Consider the following 25,893-nt stretch of genomic DNA (forward strand, 5'->3'; position numbering starts at 1 on the left):
ATTTGTAATGCACTGAACCTCCAAAAATCTCCTGAGCATTGGAAAAGTTGATTAAGGGCTAGTCTTCCTTTCATACTTAGGCTACAGGATAGAAATAGGACATGGATTTTTTGTCCTCTCTACAAAGTTCATCTTTCTTCTTCTCACATATATAAGTAGAGAAATAAGCCAGAGATTTGCCATGGAGAGGAACTGTGAACTATTTCCCACCTCCCTCCACAGAAGGGAGAATTAGGGACAGGAAACTCCAAATTCTAAGTAACGCCTACACCTCCTTTTCTCCTTCCCAGCCTTTGTCCTGTAAGAAGTAGGTCCAAGGGCATCTTCATTATGTGCCTATTTCCAGTGTTCAGGTATCCAGTCCTACAGAGGCAGAAATGAGCAAAGCTTTGTAGAGAGTCCTGGAGTGGAAGGCTGCCCTAAGGGTAGTGAAAAACAAGGTCTACAGTTTTCCATGACCACTATCTTCTCTTCTAAATACACAAATAGAATACAAGAGTGTAATGTAAGCAGAAGCAAATGTCAGTTTTACAATGGTAAAAGTCTATAAACTACAGTTCAAACAAATTAGGGATTTAATATGAAATATTATTGAGTATGATATTTTTGCAAGACAGAAGAATCACATGAGTAATCATAACAGTTCCTTCTGGACACAAAATCTATGACTATATAATGATAATCCTGTGAGACAGCAGCATGTTATTCTGTTCTTTTTGTGAAAGCCTTAAGAATATAAGCTATGGATACCTCAAATATCTGAACATTTAATATAAATTGTTGATCACAGCTTATGATTTGCTTAATTTCTAAAAATTTGACTACTACAGATGCGCATCTGACAGAACAATTCTGACCAACTTGATGGGTTCAAATGAAAGAGGTTTCCTTGTTTGAAGAAGGTGTCAGAAGAGCTCAGACATTTAAATTAGGACATGACATTTTAAAACAGATCTCTGATACACATTATGCTCTAAAAGCATAAATAACAATTTTCTGTTTCTGATTCTATTTAAAAGTGTGACATCTACTGAATGTATGTCTTTACTAAACTCAGTAACCCGTTTTATATTTGGCAGCAAAAGGAAAACATTAAACAAGTAGAAGATATTGCAGATCTTCTGAAGCTTCACTTTCAGTAAGATGAAGAAAAATGTTGGTGAGAAAATGTGATATGGGAGCTGCTGTACTGTTGCTAAACTGAATTTGTGAATTCAGTGCTTCAGAGCAAACAGCGTATGAGGGCATGCTGTCAAAGGTCCATGCAGCTACAGGCACAGCAAAAGAAACCGCTCAAGTATGGTTCTTCAAAATATTCTTCAGCTTCAGTTGATGATTTCACTCACCTTCACTCTTGCAAACGTACTTTGTTAAGAAGTACGAGTATGTGACACGATAAGTGCACAGAGCCCTGTCATGATTCAAGATTTACATGTGATTTCTGAAGTTTTGAAAGCTTCCCTGTCCTCCCCCATGAAAAAATAATGCCAATTCCATAAATGCCAGTTCAACTATTCTTTCCAACCCACATAAGGTTGTCTTCCTCAGAAGCTGACCTGTCAGAAGAGAAGACCTTGTGTTTTCTGTCATATGGCTCTGAAGAGTGTGGATGGGACACATGGCAATTCCAAAGCTACTCTGTTGCAGACAAAACCAGTGTTCCCTGTGAGGGAAGGGGGTGAACCTGACTTCTCAACAAATTGCATTTGTACTTTTTATTTTTGAATTCTGAAAGTAAACGAGACACATTGCAGTTGGATGTCATATTGCAGCTGTGCAGTACATTGCTCAGTATTAGGCAGGCTGCATTACCGCACATAATCCATATCAGCCCTTCATGGATTACTGACTCTGGTGTCTGGAAGCGCATTAAGAACTGCACAGGCTAGTAATACTCTAAACTGTATAGGTACTGGAAAATTTAACAGTTGTTCACACCATACCTGTTTAAGTGCTCTACATAGGCATTCAAATCAAGATGAAGGTTTCCCCAGACCCTGCATACAATTAGTGCAAAAAACCAAGCACCTTCACATAGCAGTATGAGTAACCTTCCCTTAACTTAGTCAGAACTTAGTTACAACATTACAATATATACTTGGAAATTTAAAAGAGGTATCAAAAACAACTGTGGGAAATTTATTAAGATGAGTTGGTTTTAATAAAGAGAAAATAAAGATCAGCAATTCCATTTTAAGAAGTGAATTTAATTTAATAAAATTAAATGGGCCTAAGGTAAGTTTATTCCAATAACATCTTAGATTTAATTAAATCTTAAAGGATAAGGTAAGAGAGGAGAAAAAGGACCAACAGTTCTCAAACTCTCCAGCTTAAAGTTCAATATCTGTCAGGCTCACAATTCTGTACGCCAAAAATAGCAATTGCATTTCTGTCAGATTTATACCCCACTCTTATCCACTGCAATCCCACTTCAGATAGTAATGTCTGTGATTTTTTTTAGACACACACATTTTTAAACAGCCTTTTCAAAGACCACTGCATCTGTATAGTTATTGTATGTTATAGAGGTAATCTCATACGTGTTTTATAGAGAAGCAAATTGACAATCCTCTTCCTACCAACTCCCCTGCTTATAGATTCAAGGGTCACATTAGACTTCTTTGCCAGAAGAGAGCACAATGTTTTCCATTTCTGATCAGATACCCATGCTGACATTCAACTGACCAAATGTAGACATCTGGACTAACCTTCTACTTGACAGAAAAAGAGGTGCTCTCATGGTGTAATTTGTATTATCCTAAGCAGCCTTCTAAAATTCATCAGATAAATAACAGTCAAAGTGTGTCCATTTTTCTCCATTTTATCCATAAAGGAAGTCTAGAGTAACTAGTTCAGATGCTGACATTTACACTGTACCTGCCTGAGATTTGGTGAAATAAATCATAGCACTAGATCTCCATTTCAGATGGGGAACATGTTTTCTACCTTTGCAGTGGTGATGCATTTTATTTCAGTAGCTCTAATTTAGCAAGCAATTCCAGTTACTCTGTATTATTTACCTGTCCTCATAAATGTTTATTATGCTCTTAGTCTTTGTCATCCATGAATTTTACTGGCAATAATTTTGCAATTATTTCCAATTCATTTATTAAATGTTGTGTGCTGTAGAAACAGGGTTATTATGGACAAACTCTGAAACTATTTGGTAAGCATTATATATAACTGATGATTATGGTGATTTAATGTTTAAGCATGTTTTCAGAACAATGTTTAGAGTGTATATATATTTAGAGTATATATGTATAAATTCTGGTAGTAAGAGAAAAGACACCAAAAAAGCTCAGAGCTTTAGTCTTGAATATCACATCTGTTTTATATGCACTCTTTGTGAGAAAAACCTAAGCAAATACCATTACAGACAGTTTTTCCTCTCTCAAAAAGCAGCATACAAGGATGGTAGCCTACTTAGCAAGAAAGCAAGATAATATCTAAAGAGATCTGTCATAATATAAACAATACACAGGGTTAAGCAGCTAAAATTCACCATAGCATCTTGCCTAGACCCGAAGACTTTTCAAATGAAAGGCACATGCGATTAACATATTTTGAAGTCATTTCAGTTAAGTGTTGGTCATTCTGCTTGCTGACCAAAACGTTTCCCACATTTGGTTTTAAACTAGGTCTCTTAAATACTACTACTGATTTTGGTGAAAAAAAGGAGTCATAATTACACAAAGGCTATCCTAGTTCTTTTCATTGCCCTTCCTCCATGCCATTTTAGAAAATCTTCGTGCTGCACACAGCTTGGGTCCCTAGGGATGATTGATCAGAATTATGCAGGCTGAAGACCCCAACACCTACTCCCAAAGACGATGGAAGCGGTAGTTTATTCCATGAGCAATAGGACCGAGTTTTGTGTCTGTGACATCACTGCCTTTATAAACCTCCTAATTTCACGATCTTAGACCTGACTGCATAATTCCCATACAAGCTGCTTAGGTTACAAGCTGAAATAAAATTTGATTGGACCATGGGAAGAGCAATAAATAGAAGTTCACTATTTATCAACTCATAAAAGCCAGAGGATGCGAGAAAGGGAGGAAAAGCAAAGTACTTACAGCTTAGCATCAGAGAAATAGGGCCTTATGCCAGACCACCCAAAAATTCTTGGCACATTTGTAATTCCATTGTAATTTTCAGCATCAGTCCAGAAAAACCCTGTGGGTAATTTGGTTACCTGAGGAAGGATACTGTTCAGCATAATCTCTAGCAACTGTGAGACTGGTATTTCAAGACTTGGACATTACACATTTATTAAGGCAACTTCTAGGTCTATTTTACCAAACAGACTGACAGCTATAAGGCAAATCTGCTTTATTTCTTAATTCCGCAACCTGTGGAGACACAGAGTGCCACTGAGGACATTTAGTGCCTAAAAGAGGTATGTAGGTCAAAAATCCTCAGAATATTTAGGTATTCACAATGCATAATTCAATCCATATTCATCAGTGCATTGAAATATGTACTTAAATTTAAATGCATGCATAAATCCCATTAAAGTTAGTATTTATGCGAATGACTGAACACTTCACTAAGTAGAGGTGTAGTTATTTGTGTATCAGAGTTCAATTTATGCTTCAGTGATTTAAGAATTTGTGCCCATTGAATTACTAGTTCTAACTAAAGATATACTGACATGAAGTTAGATATTTATTTTGAATGCTTATATCAAAACAATTTAGTATCGTAATGCATCATATATCACATGATAAAATGGTAGCTATAGTAATTACATTTTTTAATGTATACTGCAATGTAAAATAACAATATTTACTGCAGCATATGTTTTCTGAATGAATGGGTATGAAATACAGGCAGTTTATGGTTTATAATAGCACAGGCAACATTTTTAAGATCACACACAGTTGATCAACCTACTCTGTAACTTAAAATATTTGACAGATCTCAAAAGTGGAAGTGGCAATTCCTATAGTGCTGATAAAAATTGACTGCCTAACCCACTAGCACGCTGCTTGAATATACAGTGTCAAATTCACACTGACCAGTCTCTGAGGTTTTTAAAGTAATGAATAAAAAAAGGTTAAATTAATTTTGTGCAACTGTAGCTCTTAAGAAAGCACAGTATCTGTAGTTTCCTCCTCTAGAATTTTGCCAACACATTTGATCGTCCCTTAGATTAATATTAGTTCCATATAATCAAATGAGAGGTATGCAAATACCTCTAAAAGATCTTGTACAGTGTTTTAGTCATTCGAAGAACTTCTACTTTGGAGAATTATTATTGACTATCTTCTATCTAACACCAGTTTAAACCAGTAGAGGATCTTCCTGTCTTTAAGGGAAACAGCTAGTAATACTCCATAAGGCAAATGAGTGCTTGAAACTGTTTCCAGTACCTTTCTAGTACTCTATTATTCCTACTCAATAATACAGACATTTTAGTCATTGTCACAAAAAAAATAGGAAAACAGCCACATACCAGAGTGAAAATGACATTATCTAAAATGTCACAATGTCATGGAAACTCTTGTAAGACCCTTGAATATTTCTCAGGGCCTTTATTTACTGTTTGAATAGCTATCACAGAGCTGGTTCTTGTTGACTGCCACTGTTAGAAGTTTTTATATGCCTCAGCAATCAATGGTGATCAGCCAAGATGATTGGCAAGGAGAGGTAGCCCAGACCACAAAACATATACTCAGAGTTAGACATCTTGACTCACATGGAAGCAATTGTTTATGGGACCTGCTGGAACAACATAAATTGATGATACATAACCTATATTACATTTCCCATTTTCCAAAACAGCTCACAGGTACTAGTAATCTATTTCTCTGTCTCCTGATAAGTATTCTCTACTAAGTACTTCACTTGTTGCTTAAAAACAGACATACAGTTCTAAAACATTTTTTCCAGTCAGATGGGTGAGTGTCACTGCTTTGAAAAGCATGCTATTGCAACCCCCCCTTTTTAAAATTTCTCTTGCAGATGAGGGTTTGGGGCAGGGGACAAGGAGGTCACTTTGCATCTACCCCCACCTTCATTAACCAAATGCAATGTACTAGTAACTGAACTTCACAGTATCTCTCCCCTATACCAAAATTCTATAGATACAAACTACTGTATTATTAGGCAATAGCTGGAATTATATCAATAGCTTTCAAATCTCAGGACATCTTTTGTGCATGGGAATGATGCAAACTTAATGTAAAGTTGTACACTAGAAATATTTTGAGAGTAAAAATTCAGTTGCCTAGATATTGTCAAAGGAAGTGCAGAAACTTCATTTTATATCCAACACTTGTCAGCACTAAGACAAAGATTCATGCCTTATCTTTTCTAAAACACTCTGATGCAGCAACATATTTTTCTTGATTGAGGTCAGATAAATCTTGGGCAGAGTTGTGATACACTGCTTCACCATGCTCCCCAATTCAAATCACTGTTTACAGTGTAATCAACGGCTTTCATACAACTCACTGAGCAATCTTGTGGAACGTAACAGGACATCCTGCAACGGGCCAACAAATGACACAGTCCTCTGCTGTAACTCACATGGCTGGAGTAAATTCAGCCTCTTCAAGTCTGCTGTCTTTTACACAACAAAAATTCCTATTCGTGTCTTGAAATAAAGGTCACAAATGCAACATTTTTAACTACAGCTTTAGTTACTGCACTGTTGTGATATTAATTAAATTACTGGCAAGAAATTGATATGGCATATTGCTTACCATGGCAGTTTTTCAATCCAAAGCATTCAGTCTGCAGTTTCACAAGTTAGAGACTTCCTATTCAGATGAGCTCATTCTTGCTTTAACAGACCTCAGAGGATATTAGTTAAGAACTGGAATTGATTGAGGCACTGAAGAGCCTAATTTTGCCTTTCTTAATTCATGGTCCTTCCTACAAATTCAGTCAAAGACCTAAACTTTGAAGAACTACACTGTCAAAAATAAATTAGTATAAAGTCATGACACCTGATGATCTTGCCATAGGGTCCTAAATCAATCAATCAATCAATCAATCAATCAATCAATCTTTGAAAAATAAAAATAAAATTAAAAATAAAATTTAGCCTGCTAAGAATGTCTAAAAGTTTAAATGCCGCAGACAGGAAAGCCATATTTCTTCATTTAGATAAGAAGGCTAGAGTGAAAGATGTACTTCCACAATGTGGCATGTGAAATAACAACAATGTGAATCTTTGTAGTAAGCTTCAAACTGAGATATTCTAAAGAATAATTCCATCTTTTTAATGTTACTTGTATAGTGGGCATTTCTATATCTATTTTATGGAGAGAGATGTGAAACATGGCTGTACAGTAGTTAGCAAAGATCACAAAACAAATAGCAGCAAAAGACAATGACCACCACCATGTCCTGTATGTGTAATATATTGCTCACTAAAAGGTATATCTTTAAAATTTTCCCTGTGTTCCATGCACATACCTATTTTTGCTTTTCCCATTAAGATCTGTTTTTGTCCAGTGTAGATATGTGTCTGCTTCACTGCAAAAAGTAATTGCAGTGACATGGATCACAGAATACACTGTTCCTCCTAGCAATTAGGCTAATGAGATTGTTTCGTTCACACATTTAATGACAGGGCAGATTACCAGATTAAACTCTGGACTACTAGATTTTTTTTTTTCCAGACTTTTTAAAATCCATTTTTGACCCTTATAAAGTAAAACCAAGATCTTACTTCAGGGCCCACTGTGCACAAGTTTGCTTTACAATACACTCAATTCCAAACAGAGGAGAGAAATGATATCAGAAGACTACAACAACAGACATAGCAATGAAGCTAAACTTTTTTTTTTTTTTTTTTTTTTTTTTTTGATTTCTAGGCACTGTATGGATAGTAATTGATCTCAGAAAAAAATTACTGTAAGAAAGTAAGATTTATTAGCACAATTTTTCAGCTAAGGAAAATAAGAGACAACAAACTGCCCAACATCATAAACAAAATATATAGTATACAATCAGGATGGCATTAGGAATCAGAAATTTGGAGTATGAAGGAAGTATATTCAGAATCTGAAGAGAAAAAAACAGGATGGACTGATATGAAGGAGCATCACAGAAACCACAGGTGAAAAACGTTTTTCCAGAACAAGAGGTTCCTTTGGATTAGTTCTGGGTGATGTCTTCAACAGGGAATGAGTTTGGAGATTACTAAAGATTTTGCTGCGGTTACTTGAAGATGGTTTATTGCAAAGTGTTTCAGTGAGCCAATAAAATTGTGTTCTATTTCAAGTCACTCACAAATTTGCTGATAAAAAGAAGTCCTTTTCCATCTTGCTTTCTTCCTCCATGTTGGTGTGACTCAGAATGTATGTAGACCTTACTGTTACTATTATTTATAAATCTGGCAGTATCAGAATCACAGCCACACTGTTTTGCAGATTTTTAGACTATATAGAGTAAAAAAAGTACTCACCCCAAAGAACTGAGCGTCTAGCAGAAGAGAAAACAGTGAAATGGAGGGAGCAAAATATACAGCATGCCAGAAAAGGCTAAAATTATAATCAGTCCATGTATTGTTGATGTCCTGGTTTGAGCCTTTAAAGGTAAATGGCAAAATTCATTTCTTGTCAGAAAGAGATTTAGCTTACATCCACAGAACTGATGAGGAAAAGTTATTTCCACTCACTTTCTTTTCCTTTTTCTTTAAAATTCATAGCCCATTAGTTACAGTATACACTTGGGAAGACAAAGATCCAAGCTCCTACTTCTACTTGATTGTAGCAGGAATCTAGAAAAAAGATACAGTGAACTGTCTGTATCCTGGACTCACCTAAGCCTCACACATTGCATGAAGCACTGACAGAATTGTGGGCTCCCCTTGCCGCATAGGGAGTGCTCTGGCACTGAGAATAAAATGTCATTCTTGGTCTGATGCAGATATTATTTTGTCCATATGGAAGACCTTCACCAGGAGAGATTTTTTGAACCCAGAAAACTGAATCCCAGTCAGTTCAGAAAACTGCAGTTTAAAGTTGTGACATCTTTTTTTCTGTCTGAAATGGGATTTGAATTAATATGTATCATATTTCAAATAAATTACCAAATTCATGGGATATAAAAGATTGAAAAACCTGCAGAGTAGATGAAAGTGACTGATAAACAGATCAAGAAAAGGCATCCAAAATCAAGATTATTTCTTTAGGTACTACTGATATTAGAAACCATCCTGACAGGCTGAAACACACAAGAACTTACAGCAACCTCTGTCAAGATCAGATAAAGCAATGACTAGCTTCAATATATATTTAAGAAAAAATTGTGAACTAGTCTTCCCAAAATAACTGCAGGAAAAGGTGTTTGGAAAATTATTTGTCTGATGTAGTTTCGTGTTTTAAATTACTGCTGGTTTTTTTCATCATATTCTATCTTCTATATGTTTATTTTAGATTGCTAACCCAGAGCAGAACTTTCTTTATTTTTATTTATCATTCAGCAGAGACCACATAGTGACTGCTATAGGAATTACACCATCTGAAAAAAAGAAATCATAATAGTAATAACTAGTTCTAATGACAGTCCCACGGAAACTGGACATCCAGAAAGGGAGAACACCACTAGCCATGCACTTAAATGTCGCCAGTACAGCCTGAAACAGCGATGACAGGATACTCCCCTTGGCAAAAAATAAAATGTTTCTACTTATAACATCTGCCAGAAGATTTACATTTCCTCTTAGATGGCTGGGTCTGAAAAAAATTAGATTCTGCTCCTTTCAGATGAGCAGAAAGCCAGACTCGCAGGAGTGCCACACTCCAACTCCTATGTTGGCTCCAAATATGAACTTGTTAGACCAAATTGATATAGGTTTTCCTATTAAGGGTCCCCTCAACATGTACAGAGTCTGCATACAGCTCTGAACTCCTGTCTATTTATAAGAACAGCAGTACCTTTTCTGTGACCTTCAACAACCCAAGTAAGCTCCAGCTGACTGCTGCCCAGTTGTGACCAGAGCACACTGAGGCAGTGCTGAAGCAACTGGAAGAGGTAAGTTGTCATGGAAAAATGATCACAGTCCACTTGTCACTGTCAGTGGGACTGCCCTTTGGTGGTAAAAATTTACAATACTGAAAGATGGACGAAGCCTCAGAAGTCATGTAAGAAATACTAAGAAGCTGAAGAGATGATGCCTTTGTTAATGAACAAGAGAGCTCAGAAATTAGAAGTGGTTGCCTTGTTTTTTAGTGTCATTTTTGGCACTAGAAAAAAACAAAAGCCTTCTGTCTTTGGCTGTTTGGAAATACATCCCAAGAGGGGAACAGAAGAACGTCAGACTGACTGTTGGATTTCAGGAACCCATCCAGGGTTTATGTCACTACCAAATATCTTGCCAGAAGGAAGGAATTGTTAATCAGCCAACCACCCATGGAAAGAATCAGCATTGTGCCCCAGTGGGCTGCTAATGACTGCCACTGGCTTTTGTAGGCACTGGTTATACTAACATTGGGCTGAAAGGATAGGCGGGTGAAATATGACTGAGCTCTGGCTTGTTTCAAAGGCATTTCTAGTGGCAAAACAGGAAAAAAAAAGATGAGGAATGAACAGACAATTTCTAAAATACATTACTGCAAACTCTATCATTTGATAGGAAATGGATTAAATCAGTATTTTGTTGGAACAAAGTCCTGACAATTTTAATTTTTTTTTTTTAAACACACCCTTAGTACCTTAGTACTTAGCAAGTACCTTAGAATCATGACTAGAGATACAGATGCTCCTCCTTTTTCTTTGCTTTGATCAAAAGGTTTTATGTTCAGTTCGCTGTATGAATAGACTTGTTTTCACAAATCCTATTTAATCCTTGCTTCCCAGGCTTCATTTTTTGAATTAATTTGGAGAGCTCATCTTTCACATTGTACTTTGAAAACTTGAAAATAAATAAATATTGGGGAAACTGGGACACAAACTTCTGGAACTTGACAATTCAGCAATTTAAAAAGGCACTTCTTAACATCTAATTTTGTATTTTCTATGCCCTAAATATATGTTCCCTGAAGGAGGGGTGTTATTTTTGTACCAACACCAGTACAGTGATCTTACGTGAAGCCTTTACATGCTAATTGCAATCAACAGTCAATAATAATATTTTTCATATACCAATGCCTCTGCGACTTAAGCATATGTTCCTCAATGGTATTGCGGACACCAGACATGACAATCAAAGGGGAAAATATTGTGTTAATTCTATCCTTGGCCATATTCAGGTATCTCTCAGAAACCTTGGTGAGGCAAATCAACCATAGACATATTCTATAGCAACCGATTTGATCAACTTACAAAAAGGACCATTCACATTTGGTGATATTCCTAAACTACTGTTGTGTTGTTTCCTAGGATAGGAAGAGAATGTCAAAACTTCTAGTATGTTCAGAAACTTAGTGTTTATAAAAGAGCTGGTGTGTGTCTGGAAGTGCAATAGCCACTAAAGAATTGCAGGTGACACTTTTAAGTAGATGTAGATGGCTTGGCTCCTGTTCAGGTGACCTAATTTTGAAAGTCCTTGAGTTGTAAACTGGACTTGTGATGTTCTCTAACAAAACTCAAGATACAATAAAAGAACTAAGCAAAGCAATACACTGATTAAAGGAATAACATACTTACTGGCATCAGGTTATTATTAGCTTTGGCAACTATCAAATACTGGCCAAATATAAAAATTACTCAGATTCAAACCCATTGCTTTTGACCTTGTAATAAATAAAAGCCTTCCAAAAACCAAGCTAGACTAAAATATTAAATCCTGGCTCCAAAGGAGAAAGACAACTCATAACGAAGTGATTCTATAAGCACAAATCTCCCTGAAATCCTTGGCTGAAAATGTAGAACATGAACAATACTCTGGCTCATGACTGTGGAAAAAACTGCTCTCCATTTAAGATGTTTGTCATCAACGTAATCCTATCTTTAATTATAATTAATGTAAGGGGCTTTTATGTGCTGGAATGGTAATACGTTGCCAAGAGTTCAGCTTTTAGGAAGGCACACATTTCTGCATTACAGTGGAGATTGATCTTAAAATGGAGCAAATAATAATGTATAAAGCTGTCAGAGATACAATGAACTGAAGACATTACAGTAGCAATAACTTAAACTACTGACAGTCAGGAAATATTCTGAGTCACTTTTAGAAACACGTGGGGGTTTTCCCTCCTTTTTTAGTTACTGATTTTTTTTTTTTTCAGCTTGGGCCAAAACCCATTAAAAGTATTGTTTAGATTTGTAGCTAGTGCCATTTAATTTAGCAGTAACTGTACTGCCAAAAGGTTCACCTTAATCTTATTTTAAACAGTTTACACTAATGTGTTAACACTTGCTACTCTTCCCTTGTAAAATCAGCAGCCAGGCTGCTTGATCCATTGCTGAAAGAGTCTAGCCAGCATTATTGGTATCACCTCTTAGAATCAAAATGCATCTGACACTGAGGCCCAGGAAGCAAAAAGTAGTTGAGATACACTGATCCAGCTACTTGCCACTATTTGCCTCCAGATTTTCTCATCCTTGATGACAGCTATGCACCTGGATTACTGCATCATTGTGCTAACTGTTGGAAAGGCAGATAAAAAAATTATTGCAGTATAGCAAGCAGAGATTCACTTTGAAGTCCTTTCATAAGCAGTGACCAGTGAGGAACGTTTGCTCTCACTATATGCAATGCAATTGTGACTGCAGAGCCATGGACCTCTCCATTTGGTCTAGGGCTGTGTCCGCTCACACTGAGTGTGCTAGTGTGCAGCAGCTGAAGTTGATGCTCAACTTCAACAATTTCAACAGGGTCCCTGTGATTGGACTGCAGTGTTTCAGTATACTTGAAAATGCAGCCTTTGCCAGAGTACAGTCTCAGATCTAGACAACGGTGCAAGTGAACTGTGTATACTTAGGCAGTGGTTAGAGAAAATTCTTATGCTGTATGAAGTTGCCATATCTAACTAAAAAGACCAAGTGACTGTAAATTTTAAAGCCATTGCTGATGTTGGAGTGAATTTTGCTGGTTTATATAGCTATGACATGAAATATTACAGTAAATGAGAAATACTATTTCTTCATAGATAAGTTGCCTCTTAAATCATAGTTCACCAGAGACTTGAAACATCAGAAGAAGCCCTTGCAGAATCACGTAACCTAGAATGACAAAAGAGCGCTTTGACACACTACTTTTGTTTGTATGCATAGCTAAATGTGTGATTGTAGTATGATGTAACCACTATCCAGGTTTAATCGATTTTAGCACAAATAACAGTGAAGAAGCCGTGGAACTGGCTGTAAGATACATTTGTCTACAGTAGCAGCCAGAGATAAATCCTTGAAGTGATCTGCATAAAATTTTACCAACAACCTGGATGTTAGCGTGCTGAAACCTACATCGTTGCAACTGTACTCTGCTATCCATGTCAGCTAGCACAGAAATATAATCATGTGATTCTTGGTTTTGTGTCTATATATGCTTCATGGAGCAGCATAATTTATCTCACCCAACGTTATCTATCTAAAGTATGTGTATCTTCTTGAAGGCATTCCTTTAACCTCTTATAACCACTCCAGTTTTCATAGATCTCTACTGCAAGACAGTATGAATGAGCTCCTTGCCTTTTATTTGGGTATGGAGGGAGGCTAAAAACTGGCTTAGATTAGATGCATAACTAAAGTAAGGAGAAATTAGTAGCATTTTGTAGGCTAAATCTGTTATTTGCTCATATAGATTCTTTATTATCCTTTGTACATCAGAATATTCAGGAGAAGTATGAATCACCATCTTCATGCTGCATTTTGGGGAAACTGAGCAAAACAAAGCTTCACACAACATTCCCCAAAATGGTCCCTGATTTATACAGACTGATCTGGCTTCTAGTCAAAAATCTATTCACCTCCAATTGAAACAGTAGCTTCTCATCAACTATGAAAAATAAGGGCAGGGTCTTAGAGAACACAAAGGTTTCTTTTGAATAAAATGAATTTACTCAAGGTCACTTATGAAGTGACTAACTAACTTGAGAACAGAAACTTGATATTTCTTCACTTGGGAATATAAGACTAAATGAACAAGCCTTTTGAAAATATAGCAGGAGACATGAATTTCATTCCTAAGAAACCTGCAAAGTATTTTCATAAATATGGATAAGTAAGCATACATGTAACTAAGTACTAATACATATAATGTTTATATGCCCTTCATATAAACTTTAATGTATATTTCCCACAGGACTCTCAGGATCACTTTTAAAACATTACAAAAAATGTAGAATAAAAACTACAGTGGAAATGACTTTACTTAAAGTTTTACTGTGGATTGATGTGTACATCTCAAGAGTGATTCGTCTGCTTGCACTTGTCCCTAGTATGTGCTCAGGAGCTGGCAGGCACACTCAGCAAGACTGGAATTTGTGAGTGACAAGAAGCTATTATCTCTACTTGCTAGAAAAAGCATTCTAGGTTTTTTGTTGAGATGATAACTGAAAAAATCCTCAACACCCAAGAACTTACTTGAAGGCATAAATCATTCCTTTGCCAAACTGGAATTTGCATTTTCATATAAGAAAGATTTATGAGATGTACTGCTGTTGACTAAACCATTGTATTTGCAAAACAATGTTATAATATGGGAATTTACTGTTAGCTGATTATATTTATTGAATCACAATGTTGAATCTGCCATCCTTGATGACTTGAAGTTGCAGCTGTTACCTATTCTGTTGACAAAGACTTTCCTTGAAAAATTTTCCAAATGTCTTGGAAACTTGTCTCAGTAGCAGGGGTATTTCAGCAGATATTTACTGAATAATTTTGCCAACTGATGACTTTTAAGCATCTAAATCCAGCCATTTTGTAATTTGAAAACCAAGAATTTGCAAAGATATTATCTCCCACTGTAGCTGCAGTGCTACATGACTTTCAGCTTACCAACAGTGACTGAGATCAATGGAAAAAAAAAAATAAAAAAATCTGTTTCCAAATTAGTCATGTAAACAGTTGCATTTATAAAATCTGTCACAGGGAAACAAAAAGCAGTACTATAAGGACTGCTGCAGATTATATCTAATCATCCTAGACTGAAGGTAAGGATAAAAATGTCTTCTTCATAGACACCAACAGACAAAGCTGACATGAGGTTCCTAGCCCTTCACAGATCTCTTTACATGGTAACAATGAGGAAGCTACAGAATTTCAGAATGCAGTCACAAAGGGCTTTCCAAACATTTTGCAGTATCATCCCCACAGGGAAATTTGCCAATGGGCAAAAAAAGATCTATAGAATATGAACTCAAACCACAGTTAAAAATTTCAAAGAGGAAACATAACTAATTTAAACTTATGTATGAGACTCTTGTTTTCAGCAAGTTGCATGATTTCAGCAAGTTGATGTTGTATGTTGACTCTTACAGTAAAGTGTACTCCAGCCTGTGGATCTTGTTTCTTATAACATTTTACATACTGAATGGTCTTTACACTACTTGTCTACCCTTTCACACACTGTTAAGAGATCCTTAAAGACTCTTTAGCCTGCTTATTTTTCTCACTGCCATTCCCCAAAACTAATCTAAGATTTCACAGCACTTGAGTGAATATCTTTAAAAAAAAGACAGAAAGAGATCCTCACTTCATTTCACTGCCTCTGAGTAGCACTGCAGCAATCTTTATCAGGCACAGAATCCCGACAAATTTTGCACATGGACAGGAAGTAATTTAGCATTACGTCATAAGCCTGAAACTTTACTGTGTTCTCTTTTTTGAACTGCTTCCTGATGAAACAAAGGATACATTACGTGTTCAATGGGTCTACTTTGGCTTGGAGACAAATCTACACACATACAACCGTCCTACCCAACAAAGAGTTAAACTTTTATTTTTTTTTCTTTTTTGCTGTACATCAATTATTTAATATATCATGCTCCTTGGAATCACTTTTTCATCAATACCTTTCTTACTATTTCTAATCTACCGGGAACACATTTAGCCATAGTGCATGACTCACCCAAAACAGGCATTTGTGAAAATAAGAACACGTTTACACATAACTAGTGAGATAAAGTGCAAAACCTGCTATGAAGACAGTCTCATTTTGCATATTCCATTTGATCTCTCATCAAGCTTGGAGCCAAAATAAAGGCTGTTTAAATATAAAGCAACACAGAGTATAATTAAATCAAGCTAGACTGAACCCTAGTAAAAGATCACACTGAACAAAATCTTACCTACTACAACTACTGACCTGCTACTCCAAGAACTTGTGAAAGAGAGCATAAAACTACAGTCATCCAAGGAGGTTCACCACTCTCTCTAACAACTGCTGGGTATGTCTGGTAGTTCTTGAAAATTATTGATGCAGATGTTTCTCAGAATTAATTTAACATTATTACGAGGATAAACACAGTTTTCCTGTAGCATCAGACAAGTGGCTTCAGTTAAAGTTCCAAGATTATTCTTTTGAATAGAAAAATAATATTTTCCTTTCAGCTTAAAGTTATGTTAACTCTCATGTTCAAAGGTCCCTGAATCTCAAAGTTATCTGAACCACATCTTGAAACTGAAAGTGGTCCTAGCTTTATGAACAATGGATGTTTTAGCAAGAAATTCCTCTTATCATGTTGTCAACATTTCCTGCTTTTCTTTCCTTCATGGTTGTCTTTCATAGCAACATAAACAGCACTGAGGGCAGAGGTCATTTTCTTCTCTATTCTGGCCATTCAAATAGTAAAGATAATCATTACGTAAAGGAAGGGAAGCTTCTGACAGGCCTTGGAAAATTCAGTTTCGTTGGCAAGGAATTTCTTCACTCAACCTACCTTTTCTTGATTCTGGCAGAGAAGACAGTCACATTCAAAGCAGTACTGCCGCATCAGTTGCTTTTGGCGTTCACTGGTGGGCATCAGTGATTCAATATAGCTGATGGTGAGCTGTGCGCAGTAACATACAAAACCGGAGTTAGTATATTTTACAAAAATTCCATACTCAGTGTATGTATAGCTTACTCAGTGTATGTATAGCTAAGGTAATATTTTTGGATACTACATTTTTCCAGCATAAAATAAATTTTTATCTTAACTGATTATTTCCTAGAAGAAATTGACTGCTTTTATAAAGGGTGGAAAAAAAGGCCAAAAATAATTTCCATGGAGGAACGATTTTTCACATTTCCAGATCAATATTATTTGAAATTATTAAACTCCCACAAAATATCACTATTTCAACTTTTCATTCTCATTTGGAAGAAAAAGAAAAAAGAAAGGAGAGATGAGAGATCAGAGAAGAAAAGAAATAAAGCAAAGAGTGAAAAAAAGCTCAGTATCAGAATTCCCTGTGCATGAAATCTCATTTTCTGTCTAGTTTAAAACTTAAATGTGTATTTAGCACTGGTGCTATACAACATCCAACTGTCTCCAAAAATGTAATCCCAGGGAAGCCCCTGCTTTCTTGCAAATATATGTTTGAGCCTGAGGAAAGCTCCTCTTATGTCATACCCATCTTTAGTATTCTGTGATGTTTCCTTTGTAAACAAGGAAGCACAAAAGCATTGCAGTCAAAGCTGTTGAAACTATTGACCAGAAAATTTATTAAAATGATAAAAGAAAATGATGAAAATTGTGCCATTTTCAACTCATGCTGTACAGAGTGAATTCCCATGAACTACAGAGAGGTCTGTATTTTGTTCACTTTGACGCCTGCCAGAAGAAATTTTACAGGACTAACCATTTGTAGAGTTCTTCAAATGTTTAAAGTGCTGCACAGGTACCAACTAATGATAAGGGAAAGAATATAACAAAATAACAGCCCAGCTCAAACCAGCACTGAGTCATACATGCTATTGAGTGATTACACTATACACCCAACACGTTTTCAAATACTCCAGAGAGGTCAGAGCTAAAAAAATCAGGTCACATTATTTCATCCTGAGCCTAGACACTTCAACTAATTGGGAGAATTTTCACATGGTTCTCAGTTAAATCATGAGAGTCCACTCAAAGAAATTACAGGAAAACCTGACCAATTTGTTATAATGACTATGAAATCCATTGTCAGAGCCTGTATTTTGCAAATTAGTTAGCATTCTAATTAAACAAGCAATTAACAAGCATATAAAACAATGACTGATTGTTTTTCATTTATTATTACAGTATTATTTGATTACATATTGAAGGAGGACTGTATTAAAAGAAGACTATTGAGATGGCAAAGTCAAGCATCTAAAATGATGATAAGCAGAAAGCCTAAGGAAAAAAATAAATATGGTCTCATAATTGAAGATAAATAGTATAATTAATGAGAGACAAATTAATGTTCCACAAATAATTAAAAATTAGAAAGTCTGAGAACTTTGCCAGGTTTTACTTTCTATATAATGTTGTTCTGTCCCAGCTTGTGTATGTCTGAGCAGAGAGGGGATTAGCTTCACCACTGTTGGTTTACAGCAGAACAGTCTGTACTAACGGTTTACACAAGGTGCTGTAGGCTGCCCCTCTGAGATTTCTGCAGTGAATGGATGGAAATTATTTTGCCTATTTCTCTTCCACTCTTTTCTCCCAGATTGGTCTCTTCTGCCGCACTCTCTCAATCTGTCCCTCTTCTCATTTTCTATGAGAATCATAGTAATGAGTATAATTTTTCCAGTCTTATTTTCCACACCTGGTTATCTGAACCTTATTTCCAGCCCTCGGTTCTAGCTTCTTACATAGCCATTCTTGGTACACTGGGCTGATTTCATCAACCTGTCAGTCCCAGATCTGCTCTTCTGCCTCCCCTGCATGCCTCATCTTACATCTTTTCCCCACATTTGATCACCAACACTCTTACTCTCCCAGGTTAACAGACCTTGTTGCCCTACTCTGTTTTCTTAATCATCTTCAGCAAACCCACCAACTTGTCTTCATTTCTTTCCCCAGCTGGTCGTACCCTGCATCCTCCCTGGTGTAGTAGGTAAGATCTGTCTCCCTTCCCATAAAGCCATTTCCAGTCAAGCTGTAGTCCTAACCTCATTCTTCAGCCATTCCAAGCCCAACTTCCCTCTCCCATCACAAGTCTTTGATCTTCATGTCTCCTTGCAACTCACAAGTCTCTTCTATCAAAATCATTCCACACAATGGCTTGCTCCCTGTCTCTTATTCTCTGCATAAACATCACTGCTTCTGACCCATGTCCTGCTGGGCCTTAGGTTCAGGTGGCACTCAGTAATAAAATCAAGCGCAGGCACAGTATAAGACAGTAGGAATTTTCTAAGAAAAATCATTCATGTGAGATTAGTCAACGCCAAAATACTTAGGACAATGGTTTAAATATTATCATTATTGTTGGACCCATCATTAGGCAGGGTTCAGTTCAAATACTGCAAAACAAATGCATAGTCAACATTGAACATGCTTTATCTATCTTCAGTCTACAGGCTTCATCCTTTTTTTTTTTTTTTTTTTTTTTTTTTTTTTTTTTTTTTCTTCATTTTTAGCATTTTTTTTCATTCATGCTGCAGAAAACTTAGAAGTAGGAACAAGTTTGAAACCAGTAATTTCTTTTTCAGAGGTTACCAAGCAGTTATGGATATAAACAGTCACATACCAACCTGCTCTGGATTAGAGCATATGATGGGGCAGAAGGAGAAGGATACGAGGCTTCATCACATCGAAACCTCTTTTTAGTGTTTTAACAACTTAGGGTTTCTCTTGCTGTCAGAGGCCCAAGTTCAAATTCCCAGTCCTGCCAGCAAAAATCCATAACTGAAAAAATGTTTGTAGCTGGCAGACTGAGTGGGAATATGTAATTAGAATATTTAGAAACATGACCAACCTAATGGTGACTAAGTCTATACTAATCATTTAATCATTTAAACATAAAAATTCTGTATTCAAGCCTCTCTCCTACACTTGTTTTAATTTTGGATCCCTTCATTAGAAGCAAGGCTCATTTAACTTGTACATATTTAGGAAATATGCCCATTTATCAAAGGTTGTCTTAATGGTATTTGCAAGAGGGATGTATGGTATTAATTAAAACATTATTTCAGCTGACCAAAGCTTGCCTCTTTATTGCATCGCTTATAAAGAATGCAGTAAATCTTTTTCCTCGAACTGGAGAATATACATTAAATAACATTTATGAAGGCAGGGAATTATTAACAGCCATGACTCTCAAGACTTTCTGCTTAGAAATGCAGCGCTGTCTGAGCCCTGCTTCTCACTTTGACACAGGAGTTCTTTAACCATGGGTATGGTGGTTAGGTTCTCACATTCATCTGCCAAGTGAGGGGGACACAATTTTCCAGTACTGCCATGCTGCACTGGACTTTATATCTGGTTTTTGTAACAGACTATAAGCTACAAAATTTCTAGAGAGAGGATTCTATAGAAATTTAAAATCAATTATTTTAATGCAAACATCAGGGAATATAAGTGAGTGCTCTTGTTTTTGCAATCACAGGTCTCAGGATCTTAGGGAGGGTGTGTATAAAAATCTGTTCCTGACACAGGGTTTGGGCATATATGATCTAAATGCCTTCTAACTCAAGGAAAAATCTCATATCAAAAAATGTGATGTGACAAAATGTAATGTGTCAAACATACACAGTTATAAAACTTCTCATAGAATTATAATAACAGAAATATTACATATCTTGGTTGAAATCTATGATTTGTATTTAGTATTGATTTTAAAAGTCAGTTGCTCAGTAAGAGTGTGGTCTGTTATGTGACTTTTTGCAGAAAGATACAAATTTGCATTAACTGAACTCTGAAGCTGATGAGAAGCCATGCACCCATTTTGGAGCACAACTGGACCTCAGGTAACACGCTCCGTTTCCCAGCAGGACTAATTGAGTTGAGCCATACACTGAACTAACCGTAGCTACACAACTTCTGATTAGAGAATAGGCAAAATGAGCTCACGTCTGCCTGCAAAACACCAGGTAGACACAGTAATTAACAAAAAGTCAATTGAAATTCCAGCACACATCTTGATGCTGTTTAAAGTGGTTACTTAAGGGTAGGGAAATGATGACAACCTCTTCAGAGCAGGCTGCCTGCCTTTCTGAGAAAGTAAATTAGCTGATATGCTGTTACTGAAGGAGCCCCAGTGATCTCTAGGTGAATAATTTTTGCTTTCTTATAATCCTTCCCCATATCTTACCTTTCTTTGCAATACTTAATTTTTGCAAAGAAGAAAGCGCAAGAAAAGGCAATCTTTGTATACTGTCAAAGTAACATCACCTAAAGTTATAAAAGCTGTGATAGTCAGCACAACAACTAGCATTATCTTGAGGAGCAAAAAGGTGTTATAATTAGTTTTGAGCTGCTGGAAGGAAGTTTTAAAAAATTCTCTAGTCTTTTACATAGGGACACATACAATAAAATCCCCACAAAAATCTATTCTTTCTTTCTTCCTTCCTGCTATTAGATTCAATTATGCTCAAAAACCTGGTATAGAGTCTACAGAGTGTTAGGAGTTCCTTTCTAACCAGGTCAACATCCAGTCTATGAATGGAGATCACTAGCTGCTCCCAAGCCTTGTCCTCCTTTCACTTCTTTTGTCCTCTCCTCTACCTCCTATGTGTTTCATTCCCTTTATGCCAGTTGTGGGACAGAAAACACTTAAATTTAGTGGTGAACACCACCAGCTGGTTAAGCACTAGAATTTGGGTATTAGCATAGACCCATACTACCTTAAATGAATTATAACAGTCAGAGCAAGGATGGGGAAGAAAAAAGCTACTAAGCTTGAAGGAAGTTTCCTATCAGAGCCAAATTTTCACTTTAAAAATTCTACATTTAATGAGGATTATAAATGCAATTTAAACAAAGTTATATAATGATAGAAATTAACTATGTTACTTTGAACATCAACTAAAGCATTCATTGGCAAAAGCCAATAGGAATGTGGTGTAGTTTTGTTTAAAATAGTAGCTTTCTGCCCTTAAAGGGCATGCAATTCCACAGAACCACATTAGTATAAAACCCAAATAATATACCTGAGGATAAATGCTGGTTACTGAAGCAAAATTTAAGAATCAGACACGTCTCCATCTTGCCAACTCTCAGTATTTTATTATGATTCTTGCAATACACATTGTTTTCGTAAAGTTTCAACTTGGGAAACCATGCAATTATACATGAATCCCTTCTTTCAACGCCTATAAAAAAAGTAACATTCATGACTCATGATTTCTTAGTGCTTTAGGACTGACAACACTGTCTTTGCCACAAAAAAGACCTAGATGGGTAAAATTTTTGCATTTGATTTTCGTTTTCCGAATATACAGCACCATCAAATTTAGCACTTTCATTCTATAAAGATTCAGGCAAACATTTTCTGCCTGAGGAGTCCTGATTTTCTACTGCCTGAGATAGATTGTCGCATTAGGATTTGAACAAATTTCAAAGCTCAAACCAAAATTCAATTAAAAACCACTAAATGTCACATGCCTTCCTGTCAAAACCATGCAAAGCCAACAAAATCTGCCTAGAAATGAGATTAAAACTGAACTAAAACAACTTCTATTAGGGCATAAAAACTTTTTCAGGTTCTCATAGTCTTGCATGCTTTTTATCACTGACTTGATAAACACAGTTAGTATAGCATAAGCACTATAAAGTGTGGCCGGAACATAAATGTTATTTCCAAACAAATCTGCACCAGACCACAGAGGCTACATCCAATGTAATAATCTCTCTTCTGGTTTACAATCAAAATCAGGTCTATTGGTGCCTCCCTCTTTACATAATTGTGAGAAGACCACAGTGGCCAGTCACCTCAATCCCCCGTGTCTGTTTCCCCTGTGATTATAGGTGGTCAACAACTCCTTAACATGAGTATGAAACTCTCATAGAAAGCACTACAAAAGTTCAAAAATACTTTACTTCTCACTGGCCTAGTGAACACATCCCATTACAGTGGTTGATACTTTCCTGGCAAGTGTCCAGAAACCCTATCAAGTTTGTTCCTGTATGGATAGTAATGCCATAGTCCTCTTCTACTTACCTGAGCTTGACTTGATACTTAGCTTCTCGTTTCTAACAAGCCTTAGTGCTTTTTAAATTTCTATTAATTATTACATAGCAGATCTCATTCTGTCTAAATCTAGTGTAAGTCTGAACAGGATAAGGCAAGTTTTCGACTGCTTATAATTATTTGAGTTTTTTTGTTGCCTCATGACTGGAAACAATGTTCATCTTACACTTGAGAGCACTCTATTCAGAAAACCCAGTCAGATTCCTCCCTAACATGTATTTTCTCTCCCATTAGCTCAGATCATGACCTCAGTAATATAAGTAAAAACTCAGCTCCTAACAGGTAATGTAGTTTCATGCATGTAGGTGTGTAAATTCAGTAAATGGCTATTAATAAACCTGAGCTGACCCTGCTGCAGGCAAGCAGTAAGGCAGTGTGGAAAGTTCTACCAAAGCTACCATGCAGAACATGAAAAACAGCAGCAGTTGTATAAAAGGGAAAGTAATTGGGTGTTGAACTGATGACTTGTGCATACTCTCAGAATAATTTTCTTTTCCTTCCTCTTCCCATAACAGATCTAAACTAATGTTCACATTGTATCTTTCTCACTTTTGCCTGTTTTCATCCTTATTCAAAGGAGCAAGTACTTCAGAGTAAGAGTTTTATTTCTAGGTAAGTCAAGAGGGCACCTGGTTTAACACAGTGTATATATATATATATATATATATATATATATATATATATATATATATACCTTACATGTTCCTTAAGGCAAGTTTTCCATTCAGTATCAAAACTAGAAGCAGTAGCTGCAGCAGAGACACCAGAACCTGAGCTCTTTGAAAATTTCTGTCTTTATTTTACTGCCTCATTGGAGGCAAATTTTTTTAGAAAATATAATATGCCCACATAAGGCGCAGTCATTTTAACACCTGTATTCATACAACTGCCAATGTCACTGCAAACAAACTGGTCTTACATGCCCTGCTTTGTAACGTATATTTATTTCCTGATTGCCTTACAAGTGACTTGTAATTTATACTATATCTGTTTCATCACTGATATTAACCTAGAGACTTCTGTGCATTACAGACCACTAAGTCTAAAATCTGGGTCATACCTTCACAACTGTAGCGCAGTCTGCACAGGGGAATTCTACCTCACTTCTCACTCCAGAACAACCCAGGGCCACCTGAGGGCCTCTCCCACTCTGTAAAAGCCACTTGTTACAAAGAATTGCTTTATGAAATTTACCTAGAAAAATATATCCACGTACATAAAAATAAGATAGCTTCAGAATTTAGAACTCTAATTATTAACCCAAATGCATCCTAGGAAAACATTAAAATCTACTGTACTTCTAAATGAACAACCCACCTTGGTGAACTGGGAAGCCAAGAGGAAAGTTGATGGCCTACTATCTTAGAGAAAGGATACATTAAAGAAGAAAACACTTCATAGGGAGGAAAAGAGATACTACTTCTAAATTAGAATATGTATGCCCTTGATCTTCCCAGTGTTTGAAGCATGGGCATGAACCATATTTACATTAGGTCATGATTTTGAAATGACCAACAGCTAGGATTGATTAGGTTATTGGTGCATGCAAAGTTACATATATACACACGTCTTTGCAAGCCTTACTAAGCAATTCAATATTGCATTGCTGCAAAATACGTTTACTTTGACATGCTTACCTAGCCACAAATTACTATTTACAAAGTAATACAAATGCTGTCATTCAAACAAAGATGAGAATATCTTAGATCAAATCAGAAATCTCTTGAAACGGTTGTTTTGAAGTATTTTCTAGTGAAACAGACAAGAAAACAAACTTTGTCCTGCTACTTTCATTGTCAATATAAGGTTTACTACAACAGTATGGTTGCAGCCTGATAAATGCTTATTGCTGCAATGACTTAGTGAACACTGCATTCCACCCAGAAGTATTGTAAGTGCTTCCATCAGGGTAAAGACGTTCAAATACAAACAAAATGAAGTGCCTAGAGGAGGACAGGATGAACAAGAATTTATCAAGACTGCTAGTGATTTATGAGAAGTAATGATTATGGGGCCCAGGCAGTGTGAAGAGATGATTCTATTTATCATTTTCCCCCTGATAGCTATGTACTAGAAACTGGCATCAATATATCATCAAAATATTAAGCTGGTGGCCCTGCAGTCTGGAATTTATTTAGGGAGATGTCATCGTTGCAGGTGTCTGTGATGGAAGGGAGGACAAGTTAATTACCTCTTCACCAATCTGGATCTCTCGGACAGAGCGAAGTAAAAGCTGGTATCCTTCAAAAACAATCACGCAGTTTGGGTCACAGCTGTGGTTCAGTAAAGACATGCTGTGAGGAGTGGTAGAGAGGGAGAAAGAGAGAGAAAGAACTTTACAGAGGAGCCTCCACTGCCATTTCCATTTAATCATTTAAAAGTAGCTAACATGATTACATCTGAAGTATCAAGCAATTAAGTTATGAAACAAATAAAATCCCTGCTAAATCAGCTGCTCTTGGTCAGGAGAGGAAAATTAATGCTTAGAAGATTTATATTCATTGTTAATAGGAGCCATGCCTGGATCTTATTGCGTGTTTCTTCCTTCTGTGTACTTGGGGCAGGAGGGAGACAATGGCCTCCCCCTGACTCCCAAGAGAGGCCTGACTCAGGGGAAAGGACAAGGCAGGCAAGCAGGGAACAAAGCAACCTGGACAGTTCAGAATAAAAGGTTAGTACCTTGGGACTGTGTTTTATTTCTGCTGCTTCAGCTCAGTTTCAGGGCACTAACCCTTTCAGTCACCCTGACCATCAGTGGAATCACAGCTCAAAGGAACAGTAATCAACCTGTATTTCATATCAAGCAGAAAATGGAGTATACTATGTCCCAAAACCAAAGAACTTGGTGTACATATTTGAAGAGATACAGCCATTGACTCTGTTTTACGCGTATTTTGGTTCAGC

The 25,893-nt window shown here is 36.5% G+C and overlaps 1 protein-coding gene across 1 annotated transcript in view; it reads right to left on the reverse strand.

Annotated features, from left to right (window-relative positions):
• The window catches only part of SMYD3 (SET and MYND domain containing 3), a 374,780-nt gene that overhangs the window by 60,944 nt on the left and 287,943 nt on the right, over positions 1–25,893 (reverse strand). The window contains exons 7-8 of the mRNA XM_026844592.1: positions 25,181–25,283; positions 16,788–16,898 (exon numbers count right to left, since the gene is read on the reverse strand). Of these exons, the coding sequence (XP_026700393.1) occupies positions 16,788–16,898; positions 25,181–25,283 (214 nt within the window). The remainder of the gene's footprint in view (positions 1–16,787; positions 16,899–25,180; positions 25,284–25,893) is intronic.

Source organism: Athene cunicularia (genome assembly GCF_003259725.1).
Source record: "Athene cunicularia isolate RWA chromosome 3 unlocalized genomic scaffold, athCun1 chr3_part1, whole genome shotgun sequence".
In the NCBI taxonomy this organism is placed as follows: domain Eukaryota; kingdom Metazoa; phylum Chordata; class Aves; order Strigiformes; family Strigidae; genus Athene; species Athene cunicularia.